This window comes from Larus michahellis, chromosome Z (genome assembly GCF_964199755.1).
Source record: "Larus michahellis chromosome Z, bLarMic1.1, whole genome shotgun sequence".
NCBI lineage: Eukaryota > Metazoa > Chordata > Aves > Charadriiformes > Laridae > Larus > Larus michahellis.
In genome coordinates this window covers 30,850,931-30,865,929 of record NC_133930.1, presented here as the reverse complement: position 1 = coordinate 30,865,929, position 14,999 = coordinate 30,850,931, and the positions used below count along the sequence as shown (strand labels likewise).

Sequence of the window (14,999 nt, the reverse complement as noted above, 5' to 3'; positions counted from 1 at the left end):
TGTGTTCTGAGGATCGCTTTACATACATACACACTTCAGTATCTGTGAAGAACAGGAGTACTAATTTGAAGGCCCTGAACATAAAAAATATGATTCATATACTTAGCTGTGCTTACAGTTTGCAGGTAGCTATTGGCTTGAGAATGTTTGACAGTGAATAATGTACATGATAAACATGGGTATTCCTATGTTTGAGGAGGGAAGATCAAGAGAAGGAAAATAACCAAGATAAAGAGTTCTTTAAATCTTGGAATTAAATGTGAAAAACTTACGTAGATATTAAGATACTTCTGCTAAATGTTAGACGTCAAAAGAATCCACAGTTCACCACTTTGAACAAGGATCTCCATATGGGACTTCCGTGGAAGAAGTTCTATATTCTAATCTCATAGCCCTAATAAATTTATATTTTTGCAATAGAAGCCTGAGTGCCCCCATCAGTCACAATAGTCCTATTTGCTATATTTAGAAAGAGCACATTCTAGGCTCCTGAGGGAATACAATCTAAAGAATCAGAAAAGAAACGTGATTATACTCATCACGCAACTGATAAAATAACAGCACATCCATTCTGCTTGTATAAATGCTTCGGTAATCCAAGCAGAATGAAACACAAGTTTTGCATTTACCAGGTACTCACCCTGACGGAGCACCTTCCAGACTACAGTAACATATTAATACAATACTTCACCTCATCAGGACATCCATCCGGTCTCGGTAGTCGTCCATTGTTCTTCAAAAGCTCTATCAAATGAAATACAATCATCTGTCCTTGTTTATCATTGCCAATCATTCGCATGAATTCCTGAAACAAAAGGCCAACTGTCAAATAATTTTTAAAGGAAAAAAAGATGCTGCAATATTCTTACCAGGGGAAAATTCTTATGAGAAGAATAAATAATAATGAATAAATAATAATAAATACAATAGTATATAACAATGATAAAATTATAAATTACAAGTCCAGAAAATATAACAATAATCACACATTTTGTGTGTGTGTGGATAAAAATACATACAAAACTTAAAGCAGTATGTGAAAAATCTTCTGAAAAAAATGTTGATCATCATCTGATGATTAACTAGTTTTAAAAAGGATAAACCTCACACCTAATTCTAAAGAGCTCCCAGAAACATTAACACAAGATCCCAATGCTTTGAAAAATCCCAATCAAACACAAAACACATAATATCATACCCCTGTATTGAAAAAAAAAAAAAAAAAAAAAAGAGATTAACAGGATTAATCAGTAACTACAGGCCAGAAACAGCACCATAACTAAAGCCAACAAAAATGACTTAGCTAAATCTTGCTATCCAAAAATCAACATAACCCAAAAAGTAGATTAAAATCTCACTCAGACTGCCAGAGATCAAAGTAAATGAGGAAGTACTATTAACGGAAAATAATTTCTAAGTACAACATAAAGGAATTCTTTTCCTCCAATGCTACATAAATTTCTTCAATGATCCTTGACATTAAAATGTGAAAATGGTCAAAGTCGGGGAAACAATGTGTAATTAAGAAGACTATGACAGTTAAACAGACCTCTTTAGCTAACTGGTAAAATTAATTTTTCTTGATACATACCAATAGGGTAGCCAACCTGATGAAGTAGTGAATGCATACACAGAGTTGATTTATTCAAAGTATATTCTACCTGAGCCCATGACTTACTCTACCACTTTCCATTTCATAATCCTTCTGAAGAAGAACTCCAGGTGTCTGCAATGTTTATGTTTTTATGCAGGAAGAGCTGCCCCTGCCTTGACATTCTTCCTTGATAGCTTAATCATTGTATCAAATTACTAAAAGGTCCACTGAGGTCAACGCAGAGATTTTCCAAGTGCATTTTTGCCTGTCATCACTGTTCATCTCTCAAAACTACATTTGCCAGGACTGAGACACTGGCTGAGAGTGAGGGCAGCTCCAGTAAATATATAAAGGCTCAACTCTCCTCTGTTATGCCTGCAGAGGACTGCTAGGTGTAAGTAAGACCATGAATCTCATTTCCAATTGGAGAACTGTTGTTCAGTGTACAAGTAGTATTTTTCTCCATCCACTATAAATTTGTCTTTAAAGGAGCCTGTCAACAGCCTGCAAAAAGCCATTCTCTTTCGTTCTTGAACTTCAATTACTTACTAACTTGGGTTCTGGTAAAATAACAACATAACCTTAAGTTATCTTATTAAAATCAACTTAATTTTAATGTATTTGTTTGGCTTAGCCTTAGATTTGGAATGGCATGAAAAATACACATCATGTTGCAATGAAACAGTTGCATCTGGGATTACTCTCCACAAATGACAAGAAAGAACGATCTATAATGAGAGATTTTAAAATCTTTTTCAAACAGGAGTTACAGGATGGATAAGATATGCACAGACTATCAGGTAATTTTCAGATCTCCCTTCCTCCTTATCTCTTGATACCAACACTTTTCAGCATGTTGCTTCTTCTGATTGGATGCTGCCTCATAAACACTAGGGTATCTCCAGAAAAGGATCAGTAAATATCAACCTATTTAGGTGTAGGGACAATCTATATCTTTTAAAAAACTTAAATAAACAAATAAAAAACCCACTCTCAGAACCATTAACTGTGTACTTACAGCTGGTGGGCTTTTGCTCTTGTCAATATATGTGAAGAGTTCATATAAGACCACACCAAAACTCCACACGTCTGAGGCCACAGAAAATTTGCTTTCTGTCAGAGATTCTGGAGCATACCTGCAACACATGGTAAAAGCAATATTGTTCTGTGTAACATGTATCTTTTTGGTTTTGAAGATATTTCTTTTAATAAGACTGACTTTTTCCCATGAATAAGTGTTTTTTGTTCATAGGCATTAGCACATTCTCATTTCCTTCTACTGCCTTCACTAGTAACTCTTCTTTTAATAATAGTTAATTGGCACTGAAAACACAAACCACTTTAAACAAACACAGTTAGCAATAACTATATTCAAATTTGGTTTTTTTCAACAAAGTTGTAGATATTTTTGTTATCTGTAGTTCGAATAAACAAGATTTTGATGCGATAAGGCCTGGAAAGAAAGACAATTATAGCCAGTAAGCATCCTTCTTCCATCATGTTCAGTAAGCCTTGAACTGTGTACCAGGTACTTCTGGACTTAAATTTTACAGCTCACAATAACATCTACTAAACTGCCATTTTGTATTATTTATTCTTTAAATATGACACTGTTACAGTGCCTAAGGCAGACTAAAATATAGACTATAATCATGTGCACGGAATGGCATTTTCTTTTGCTACCAGGACATAAAATGGTTTTTATCATAGTTATTTGCCAGTGTATTTTCTAAGGTATTTCTACATCTTTATAGAACAGAACTGAAGTATATATTTTGTATTCTGAACACAGTCTACCAATTTTCATTTCATAATCTTTCAGTCTCCCACAGGCGACACAGAGTATTCTTTTCCTTTCCAAGCTAAATGCACCTCGTTGGGAGCTTTACTGCATTTTGGAGCAACTTAGACCTCCTCTGGAAGCTCAGTGCACAAATACAGACATGTCCCCAAATACAGAACCCAGCACTTTATCCTTGCTAATTACAGCCTGTGGCATTTAACTCCACTTGGTCAATAGAGGTTCTATACAACAGATCTCAGGTAGAAAATACGAACAACCAGTGTTTAGGGAACTGAAAGGTCAAAAATTTTGAAAGCATCCTGGATAACAGTCCTTTCAGATTTCTTTTATCTTTGAGTATCTTTCCTGTTGCAGTCTATTTCTTTTAAATATTTTGGTAATATTTAGGGGGATTTTTTTTTAAATCTGTTTAAAAGTCCTACAGTTACATGCTGTTCTGTAAAGTCAAACATCAGGCATGTGACTTTGACAATGATGGGCAAATGACTTGGAGTTTGCACTTAGAAATTCCATAATGTGCAAAACAATTGTCTGAAACTGCAAAAACTGAAAACATGCCATGATTTCATATACCAAAGGAAGACTTACCAAAATATAGGGCTTTCACCAGGTTCTTTCACTTTGTAGTATTCCTTGTCTTGTGGCAAGACTTTTGTCAATCCAAAGTCTCCAATTTTAACTCGGTTCTCATTCTCAACCAAGATATTTCTGGTTGCTAAATCCCGGTGAACGTATCTTTTTGTACCCAGATACTCCATGCCCTAGGTGAAAAGTTCACAAATGCAACAAGGAAATACCATTAAGTAGCTGCACTTTCCCTGAAGAGATGAATTAATGTCAAAGTTAAAACCAAACACAGATTGTTACCAAAATCGGTGTGCTTGAACATTTGTAATTCTCTGAGGAGTTTTGATTTTTTCATGATCATCCTGAAGACCTGTAATATCTCAGTGCTTCTTTTATATATGCGTACATACACGCGCACACACACACACACATTAAGAACCTTTTTCTTTGTACCTTCTGAATACAATTCCTTTCCCAGAGTCTCCTGCCAATACCTGCACTATCTGCAAAGGTGAAAATCCACTTTCCAATCCTCCATCAGATACCTCTGTCTCAGAGACCAGGGTCCTGAGATATGTTGCCACTATTGTTCCTTCAGGCTTTGGATAAAGCTTTGGATAAGGCCTGAAGACTTATATATGCAAGCTTCACAGCTTCTTACGAAAATGAACAGGGCAGGCACATTATGACCCTTCAGGTAGTAGGCTGAGATGGCCACAGAATAAAACAGGTAAGTTGCTGCAGCCTTTGTGTATTCAAAAATCCTTGTTGCTTCTTTACTCTGTGAAAGATTCACTGTCACCATCCTCCTAGGTGGTGCCAAGTGTTAGACTCTTCCAACTCTTTGCCTGAAGGATGATTGTTTTCTTACTTACCAGCACTGATAACGAGTTTTGTTGCAGAAACAATAGTGAGAGAATTTCTTATGCCTGTTACTAGAGAATGACTTCTGGTTTTGGAGACACAGATCAGAGGGCTTTTTAACCCACTTTGAGTAGGTGGTCACACGTTCAGTCCTTCCTCTCTGTGAAAAGACTGACACTTCCCACAGATTTGGGAACATTTTCTGTTTTCCAACCTCATAGCACATTGCTTGCCCATCAAGGAGGTTTTGCTGGAGACTACGCACACAGCCTTGCTTCAGTGAAGCACATGAATAGGTAAGATCAGCTTTACAGGTGCATGCAGCATCCTTCTGTACATGTCCCAGGTTCTAAGAGGTTCACTTGAGTGAGTCCAGTTTCAAGTAGGGAACTATCAAGCTCTGCACACTACCTGGAGAAGATCTCAGCTCTTGCCGAGACTCTACTGACCAATACTTCTCAGGCCATTTCTGCAGATATTGCAGAAGGAAAGTCTTCTGCTCTGAATGTGGCAGGGCACATTACCAGACATAACAGTATGTGAGAGTTACATACCCTGAAGAATACTCAATGTTAAATAACCTGCTGTTTCCACATCTTTGATGTGGGTATTGGCAAAAGGAATTAAAAAATATTTCTGGTACATGCCTTGAGGGTGTAGGGCGCTGTCTTTTTTTTGGTGGTGGTTTTTTTTTTTTTCCTCTTTTCTCTCCTCTCCTCGCACCGTTCCCCCCCCTCTTTTCTTTTTCTTTCCCCAAACTACCGAACATGCAATGAAATCTAAGGTGTCCATAGTTTCTTGTACCTAAAGCATAATAACAGAGTAAAACCAGGGTAGGCATAAGCCCTCTGAGGAAATGAGATATCACAATAAAGATTAGATGTTTGCCCCTCTTTTCAGAATTTTGTGAAAGATGTTCAGTACCAACCATTGAGACTAGCAAATAATTTATTGCAGCTTTGGCACTTCTGTGGCCTCTAGTTCTTCGTACAGAAATCGGATATCTTTGCTCTTTCTGCTAAATTAGCTAATATTATTTACATTTTAAAGTAAACTTCTTGAACATATACATGCTGTTACAGTGCTTTTATAGTTGAATGTCCAAGATTTGAAAAATCGGTTATAGTATGTTACAAACAGTTTGCCTGGGCAAGTATATTTTACCTCAGCTCTGATTAGGGTGAAAAGAGGTTTTAATTCTTCTGAAAGAAATATCAGCTAAGCAAACTATAAAATAAACAACAACAAATGCAGTATATTCTGCCTCAATCAGTAGACCAGCCAGTCTCAGCATCCTGTATTAAGATACTCAGAAGTTTGTTCAGTTCTTGAGTACACGAAAATGTGTTATGTTTTTTAGGGTTATGTGGTGCGAGCAGCCCAACAGTATTAAAAAAGATACATCAAAATAGCCAATGATGGTTGTTTTAAGACAAATGAGACCAAAGAGATAAAAATTTGTTGAAAAATATCACTCATTTGCAATTTCCTACCTTGCATATCTGAGACGCATACAGCAAAAGCTTCTTGTGGTCCAGCCTCTCCTTATGTTTCTGCAGATAATCTCGTAAACTTCCATATGGTAAATATTCCATAATTAACCTTAGATTCCTACGACCTTTTAAAACAACAACAAAGAACACAATTTTTCTGTCATTTTCCAATAACAAGTTTTGAAATATATTTACAAATGTATATGAATAAAAGTAATAGAAAATAGTCTTAATAGCAAAAAACTAATTTATGATATGTATGTCACTACGCAATTTTTCATATAATAGTTGACTGCATTTGTTCAGGAAATGCCACTTATTTAAACAAAACAATAATGTGGATATGCTTGATATACAGAGCATCACTAATCAGGATTGTTTCATCAATACTTCAGCTACTATTCCTAAAGCAAAGCAAAACTGCCACATGTATATCTGTCTTTATGTAACTCCTTCTCATTGCTGAACTGTAACTCAGAATGGCAACTGACATCAACTGGTCAGCAATTTTACCATCTTCAAAAACTTAGTCTGAGTTTGAACCAAATAGCCTTCGTTTTACAGCAGATCCTGAGCAGAACCAATGTTTTCATTCATCAACTTTAACAGCATCAACAATTCACTCAAACACATCTGTTTCTGAAACTTTCTCCTGTCTAGTCTTTTACCATATAGGCTGTACAACAATTAGTAATATCCAGACTGGGACATTACATTGAGCAAAAAACAATAACAGCTACAAAATGGTTGCATTTTCCTACTTAATCCTAAATACTTCTTTCTAGGAAGACTTTTGTGCTTTATGATAAAGGAACTGGGTAACTAGTCAAAATCGTACTTTCTCTAAATCAATCAAATTATGCAATAAGCTGACTGAATAAAATGTCCACGTTGTGCTGAGTAGTACACGACAGACACTGCTTCCTTTGGTTTGTACTCTCTAAGTTCTGGTAAACTTAGGACCAGTCAGTGACTTTCATAAACACTTATCTCTCTGAATTTCTCAGTATGCTTGCTTAGGTGTACACCTGAAGGTATATTCAACATAGTACATACCTGCGCTGTAGCATACTCCTTTGTATTTAACGATGTTATCGTGCTGCAGAGATTTAAGTATTTCAATTTCTCTTTCAAAGTCCCTAAGGTGCTCTTCTGTGCTATGCTGCAGCTTCTTCACAGCCACCACCTCCCCAGTGTTATCCTGCAGGGGGTCATACCGGCACATTTCAACACTGCCAAAATTTCCCTAGATCACAAATGGAAATACTTGAATTAAAAACAAGTCCACATCATTGTCTCTTCCTTAATGCTTGTTCATACTGCTTCAGTGCTCACTGTAGCAGCATTTAAGGTGACCACAATTAATTAAGTGGAATGCCACAAAACTTCCCTGAGAAAGAAAGAGTGCAGGATCACAGCTAACAGTTCTATAAAGAAGCAAACAGCATGAGAGTAAAGGAGGCCAAGGAGAGGGGGTAATGTCCATTCATTTTCTTCCTCTTCTTTACAAATTTCCACTTGCACTTCCAAACTGTCAGTTGGGATACTGCTTTACCTGCCCGTGCAAAACCCCCTGCATTTAGGTTCCTCTTGGTTCTTAGTTCTCCTCTGTTTCTTGGTGGTTCCTCCCTCATTTGTTTCAATGTTCTGCCTTCATCCCTGATAAGTTCTTTGTCTGCCTTTATGCAGTGATCACCTACCCATTCTGTTCTTCTCCCTGTGCTGTGCTACCATTTACAGTCAACAACCAAACACCTGCAAATAGAAGTAGTTTTGCTGCTTCACTTTCAGGCTGGCTTTTGCTAGTACATGGAGTCAAAGGAATATATAGCTATCATGTCAATAAAAAACATAAACCAGCAAGGAACCATTCTGGAAAAATGCTACTTGGGTGAGGATCTGCCAGCTGCACTTGGTCATCTGTCTTGGCATGCTTCCACACAGCCAGGCTGCAATGACTTGCAGTACTAGTAACCAAATCACAGAATCACAGAATCTTCAGAGTTGGAAGGGACCTCTAGAGATCTAGTCCAACTCCCCTGCTAGAGCAGGATTGCCTAAAGCACATCCCTCAGGGCTGCATCCAGGCGGGTCTTGAAAATCTCCAGAGAAGGGGACTCCACAACCTCCCTGGGCAGCCTGTTCCAGTGCTCTGTCACCCTCAGCCTAAAGAAGTTTTTCCGTGTATTTGAACGGAACTTCCTGTGTTCCAACTTGTGCCCATTGCCCCTTGTCCTGTCACTGGGACCACTGAAAAGAGTCTGGCACCATCCTCCTCCAAATGCTGATTTCTAAAACCTAACAATTTCAATGCCTACCTATATCTCAAAGACGTTACTGAATTTAGGGACTGCATATTGAGACTTCTAGAATATGCATGCACAAAAACCCCAGCCCCAGTGGATCTATGCAGGACATTTTAAATTAATACCAAGTACTAAAAAAAAAAAATAAAAAAATAAGATTACGTCAGATGCAGCTCTGCATTACTGAAAAAGATTTTAGCTTTTTGGTGTGACTGAATTAATTATACTTTCTACCTTCCGATAGAAGAAAGCTACCTTTCTTCTATCGAATTATATTGTGAAACCAAAAAAGATCCAAAAGAAACTACATGTTGTGGTCAGATATTACTGAAATTTTTAATTTCTGCAACAGAAGTTCCAATGTAAATAATTGTACATGGGGTCATCAGAAGACAACTGAAAAAGATAGTTCTTTCCTAGTCAATTAGAGATTTTTGAAACATACTACCTTGCCAAGTTGCTGTAAAAACTTCAGATGTCTTTCTTCAAATTGTGTTGGGTCCCGATCTTCAAAAGCACCAGAAAATCCAAGTGCTCCAATTCTCATATTTGGCAACATATCACTTTCTGTCAACAGCTCGTAATCTGAGGGGTAGGAGGAAGAAGGGAAGAGAGAAAGGGAACAGGAGGCACAGAGATGTGAATAGGTGAATGAAGACACTTACTACAGTCATGGCATGTTCTACCTTTGCTTGGCATACCCCAAACTCAGTAGAATATTAACAACTACCTTAATTTCTATATAATAATTTGCAGTAAAAGACAAAGATGTATTACAAAAAAGCCAAATGACTTGAATCGACTCATAGTGAGTCTTGCTTTTATTTCCTTATTTTCTTTTTTGCAGGCTATTGTACTTCAAATTTAGCAACTATTGTGCAACAACTCCACTACTGCAGAGGGGAAAAGTGTAAGCTTCACAAGGGCTTGTGATAATATGCACCTGCCACTTGGAAATAAGAAAGATACCTACATATTTTATAGAGGAAAAAGACAGTCACAAACATAATATACTTGGTTAAGAGACTAGAATGTTTGGGATAGACATTAATCAAACCAGAAAACTGCTTTGAATGATAATCATAACTTTTAATGTGTTCTCTTTTAGAACAAACTAAAATAGCAGTAACATACAGTCCTTACAAATTCAGATTTCTGAGGCTGCTTCGGAGAGTGGTTGTGGGTCAACATACCAAAAGGGAATGCACGGTATGAAAATGAAACAATAGGAATCAGGGATCTTTTTGTCTGAAGCGTTCTTGTTGTATCACAGACTCACCTGGAGTGAACAAACTATTCAAGTCACGTATAATTGCTCTAAATGAAGGCCTGAAGTCTGGCTCATAATCCATACAGTTGTTTATAAGGTTTGCTAGTTCTGTCCAGTTGGGGGCAGGAAGCTGGTGCCTATCCTCATAAAACTGTAGTTTCTGGAATTAAAAAGATAAAAGCCATTTTAATATACAACCACAAAGAGGTGCAAAAGCCTTAACATTCTCACCAGAGCAGCCAGACCTGTTTTCTCATCAAATGTACATCTGGCCAAACTTATATCAAAAGCCAAAGCTGACAATGTGGCAACACTGGAATAATGTAATCAGTTCTGAAATTACCAGTCAGTTACTGGTAGTAGATATAAAAACAGAAAATGATAATGGGAAAGATGGTATCTCCTTTGTTGGTAATTTCATTAAAACCTCAACTAGATCAGGTCCAGCAGAAAATACTATCCACCTGTGAGCTGGCTGAGCTCCTCCAGTTGTAAAAAGCTTCATGAGTTATTATGAAAGAATGTGGATCAGTACAGGAAAGAAGGGCCACTTCTGAAATACTTACGTACCTATAAGTTAGGTCTAGGCAGACCTTGGAGCTTATGGGAAAAGCTGATTATAACATGAGAGAAATCAGATCAGGCTTAGTGAGAAAGTAACAGTCCATTTATAAAAATACTACTACAAGTCTTTTTGTAGCACAGTAAAGGAAATAATCTTTTTGCTTCCAACTAAGGAAGCAAATACATAAGAAATAATATTTTTATGGAATGTGTTTCCCCTTCAACCCCTGCCCCTAGCTGAGACAAAGTTACCATTTCTGGTTTAGCTTAAATAGTAGAATTGTCTGCAACACACAAAGTCTTACGGTATTTGAGGTGTTCAATTACTAGAAAAATGCCAAAATCAAAATCCATGTACATTGCTAGGAATACTTTTTGTTTAAAGTGATATACTGTTGCAACAAAGCAACAGAAACATGAATAAGATAATACAGGCAACGCTGTACTTTGTCCCTGTAAAAATCAAAACAAACAACATAAACCCAAACCTCAAATTATCACTTCTGATCATTATGAGTAAAAACGTCCTTTTCCTACAGTAGTCATGGGCCACACCACTCTACATACTTATGTATTTACAACAGCAGATGTTTTAAATTAGAAGCATCCAAAGAACTTTCATGACTGCAGACCTAGGAATACTTACTCTTGAAGAATCCAGTGCACTCAGAGGTTTGTCTCCTCCACTGCAGATTTCCCACAAAGTAGTACCAAAACTCCATTTGTCGGTGGCCAGGCTCAATTGTTTGGGATTCTCAATACATTCAGGTGGAACCCATGGTATTCTCTCAAGAAGAACTGTGCAATCACACAAAGGAAACTTCATGTTAAGATGAATAATAAAACCAGAAAATTCTATAACATACTTGATATAGTAAAAGTTACTTTAGTTTACATAGGTATTTCATTCTATAATATGCTTTTAATAGCTTTCTAAGTTTTTGTTCCTGCCCAAAAAAAAAAAAAAGCTACAGAATATGTACAAAAATAATACTTATAAATCAGAGTGGAGGAACACAAGTTTTATCGTAAAATGAGCCTAATGTTATAAAGCTTCCTTAACATCATTTCCACATTATAATTTTGCTCCGACTTCTTAATTTCCCCCAACATTACCAAGATTTAGTAGCTGGAACAAAGGAACTATATGGCAAAGAGTAAGAAGTACTTTGCTCATGGTTGGCACATTACAGCACATCAAAAGATGCCATAACAAGGAATTCCATAATATTTGATTTTTTAAACTTGATACTAATTGTAGTAACAAGTTAAAAGATGGTATTGTACTGATGTAGATTTAGAGCTCCTTAAAAAGAGAACCGTTAAGATTAATGTAGGCTTCTCATTTAAAAAGGGAGAGCTTAAACAGTTTATTGGAAAATAATAACTCTGCATTGCTTATAGTCTTTTAGATGTATTATTTCTTTTGGCATGTATAAATTTACCAAGTATAAAGTGTGTTCATTTTTCCAAAATGATTAGAAAGACTATATAAAGAATAGTAAGGTTACTTCAGTTTCATTAGCATAACAACCTTGCACACTCTTTTCATTTCATTTAACTAATGTTACTGTTTATAAAGCATTAGAACAGCCTCAATGGCAGATGATAGTCCAGTATTTTTAGGATCATCAAGTGGTGACGCTTCAAGTATTCACCAAGAAATGCACTGAAGATGATTTTCAACTGCCAGGCAGCATTTTCAAAAGTGCTTTTACTTTCAACTCTGAAAGCTTCTTCAAGCTATAAAATACATCAATTTAATCTTGATCAATAATAGGATACAAAGTCCAGCAGCTACCTGCAAATGCAACAGACCTACTCATGGTGCATTATAGCATCCTAATAGTACTGCCAGTGAAAAAAGAAGTTGAAAATGGGAACAGCAGGAAAAAAACCCTCATACAATGGAGAACTGTGGCTTTATTTCCTGTAGCTATTTGCTGATAAAGAAGATACACTTGAAACTGCTGACTAGGACTGCAGATATTTTGAAGTGACAGATGGATGAAGGAACTTACTATAATAGAAGTACCTTAGATGGTGGTCAGAAAAAAAAACAACCCAAACTTATTTTTCAAGTCAGAAGCATTAAACAAGAAAGCTGACGCAAAGACTTACTATCTCTTGGCAAAACTGTGATACTAATTCCAGGATCACTTAGTTTTATAAACGGAAGGTTTCCAGACTTCCTGTCTTCCTCTCTGATAAGCAAGATGTTTTTCGCACAGACATTCCCATGAACAAGGCCTTTATCCTCCTATGAACAGGAATGCACGTTTTACATACTGTCAAAAAAAATCTTACAGTTGAAGAGGTATTTTAAAAGTATTAAAAAACCAGTACTTTACAGGACAAGGGAAACATCAGCAAAGAAAATAATGATCATAGATTAAGTTAATCAAATCTCAGACATTTTTTCAGCTCCTCTCAGAGTTATAGTTTCTAGCCAATTTTCATTTATTTTAATTATTCACCTACAGTTTCAAGTTTAAAACTATTTGATGTACGTTAACTCTGAAGAATACTGATCCATCAGTATGATCCTTTTAAAATGAATACAAGAACATTTAAGCTCTGTTAAAGTGAAGAATCATCTAATCGCATATCTTGTCTCTAATAACAGCCTTTATGTTGAATCAAAGAGACTGTAATGTTGGGGTCTAATGCACAAAAAGAATGTACTAGCAGTTTGAACAGTACAATGGCTTCCCTTCCCAGTGGTTAACTACTAACACTACCAGGAAATAGTTTATGTCCAGCATCATGAGCTGAGGTGGGAAAACCAGGAAGGTTAGATTCCTGAAGGGAGGGAGAGGGGGGGGGGGGGAAATTATTACTAGAAATATGTCTTTATTTCACACTAAAACACAAAGCATTAAAAAAGAATGGGAAATTAAATTGCACTTTGTGCAAGATACAAAGATCTGTCCTTGTCTGTCCACTAACTACCTGTTACATGCCTAGCCTATCTTCAAATATCCTCCAGAGTTTCATGTAGTAGCATAATAGTTCAGCCATTCTACATGTATTAGCCAGAAACGTTTGAATTCAGCCATTAACAAAACTGGCGAATAAACTACTTACCAGAAAATGCATGGCTAATGCCAACTGTTTGGCTACTTCGAGCTTCCACAAGATATTGATGACGTTTTTGTTCTTTTTCAAATATGTGTCCAAGGATCCAAATTTTACATATTCTTGTACAAGGATGTCTGATTTAAAAATGGTAAACAAAGTAACAATTAAAACCAACAACAAATAATGGAATTTCAGGACAGATTCATTACTCTAGTACTACTCATCCCTTTCTTTGATATCTTGATAGGTGAACTAACTATAAATTTGAAGCTATATGACATCTGAGTATGCCACAAATATTCTACGTTCTTTATAGTTCTTCAGGGTATGGAAGTTTGCCTGATTTCTTCTTCAATGCAAAATTACTGGATTTAATAGTTTTTCAGAGAACATGTTTCCACCTTAACAAATCCAGTGGGCATCCTTCCACCCTCACTTGAAATGCACAATAAATAATGTAACTTCTAATAAAGCATAGCAGTGTACAGCAATATCAATGTAGTGAGCCAAATAACATCCAAGTTGTTCACTTTAGTGCTGTTTAAAATCTATATTCTTCGTGAAAAAATATGATTTGCTGACAACAGATGCTGCTCTTAAAAACAGACTAATATTTGCTCTAAAAAAAAAATGTATATATATGACATATGCCTCCACGCAGCCTTCCAGTGAATAACTCAAGAAACAACATCCATTTCATAGTAATGCACAGTCTTCATCAGTTTCAATACAACAATTTCAAATTGCGTGACTGAACTCTTGCCTTCAGCTGCAAGATGCTCACATTGCAGCACTTCTCATTTAGACTCTAAAGACACTGGAAACTGGTATACTTGGTTATAACAAATAAACTGTTTTTTATAACAAATTAATTTTATAGACAGCAAACTTATTGTTTTCTTACAATTATGTGAGGTAACTTGCATCAAATTTGTACATCAAGTGTGTAACTCAGAAAAAAAACCAAAACAGCCTCTCTTCCTATTTTGTAGTAACTGCCTCTTACTAAACTGGAGTAAATCTCTTGCCTTCAGAAATACAGCCGTCTATGGAGGCCAACTGTGATCTAAAGCAGAAATAAGTAACATCTTTGGATAAATTTTTTTTTAAATTGGACATGGGCTCTACAGGCATTTTTGTGAAGAAACTGTTGTAACAAGTTCTTGGCCAAACACGGTGCTGTGCCATTTTCCAGCCTCCTAGGAGAAGCAACTCCTGATACAGAATCCACCCTCCCTTTTGCAAATTCCTTCCCTCTTAATGCAGGCAACTGTCTACACAGTTATGCTTATACAATTACTATAAAATGCTTCTTTTTGCTACAAATTTGTAATCGGGGGGGGGAACAAAAACGTTTAGGGCAAACTGACATTTCTGCCCAAAGACTGAACGAAGAGGAAAAACTGCCAAAGTGAGACCCAGCAGTGCACATTTGAAGATAGCGCACACAAGCATA

At 36.5% G+C, this 14,999-nt stretch overlaps 1 protein-coding gene across 4 annotated transcripts in view; it reads right to left on the bottom strand.

The window, feature by feature from the left end:
• The window catches only part of JAK2 (Janus kinase 2), a 99,142-nt gene that overhangs the window by 7,738 nt on the left and 76,405 nt on the right, over positions 1-14,999 (bottom strand). For all 4 annotated transcript variants that reach the window (XM_074570822.1, XM_074570821.1, XM_074570823.1 and 1 more), the window contains 10 exons: positions 13,550-13,677; positions 12,584-12,722; positions 11,109-11,260; positions 9,908-10,058; positions 9,077-9,213; positions 7,379-7,568; positions 6,323-6,447; positions 3,987-4,159; positions 2,613-2,730; positions 692-805 (listed from right to left, as the gene is read on the bottom strand). In XM_074570822.1, the coding sequence (XP_074426923.1) occupies positions 692-805; positions 2,613-2,730; positions 3,987-4,159; positions 6,323-6,447; positions 7,379-7,568; positions 9,077-9,213; positions 9,908-10,058; positions 11,109-11,260; positions 12,584-12,722; positions 13,550-13,677 (1,427 nt within the window). The remainder of the gene's footprint in view (positions 1-691; positions 806-2,612; positions 2,731-3,986; positions 4,160-6,322; positions 6,448-7,378; positions 7,569-9,076; positions 9,214-9,907; positions 10,059-11,108; positions 11,261-12,583; positions 12,723-13,549; positions 13,678-14,999) is intronic.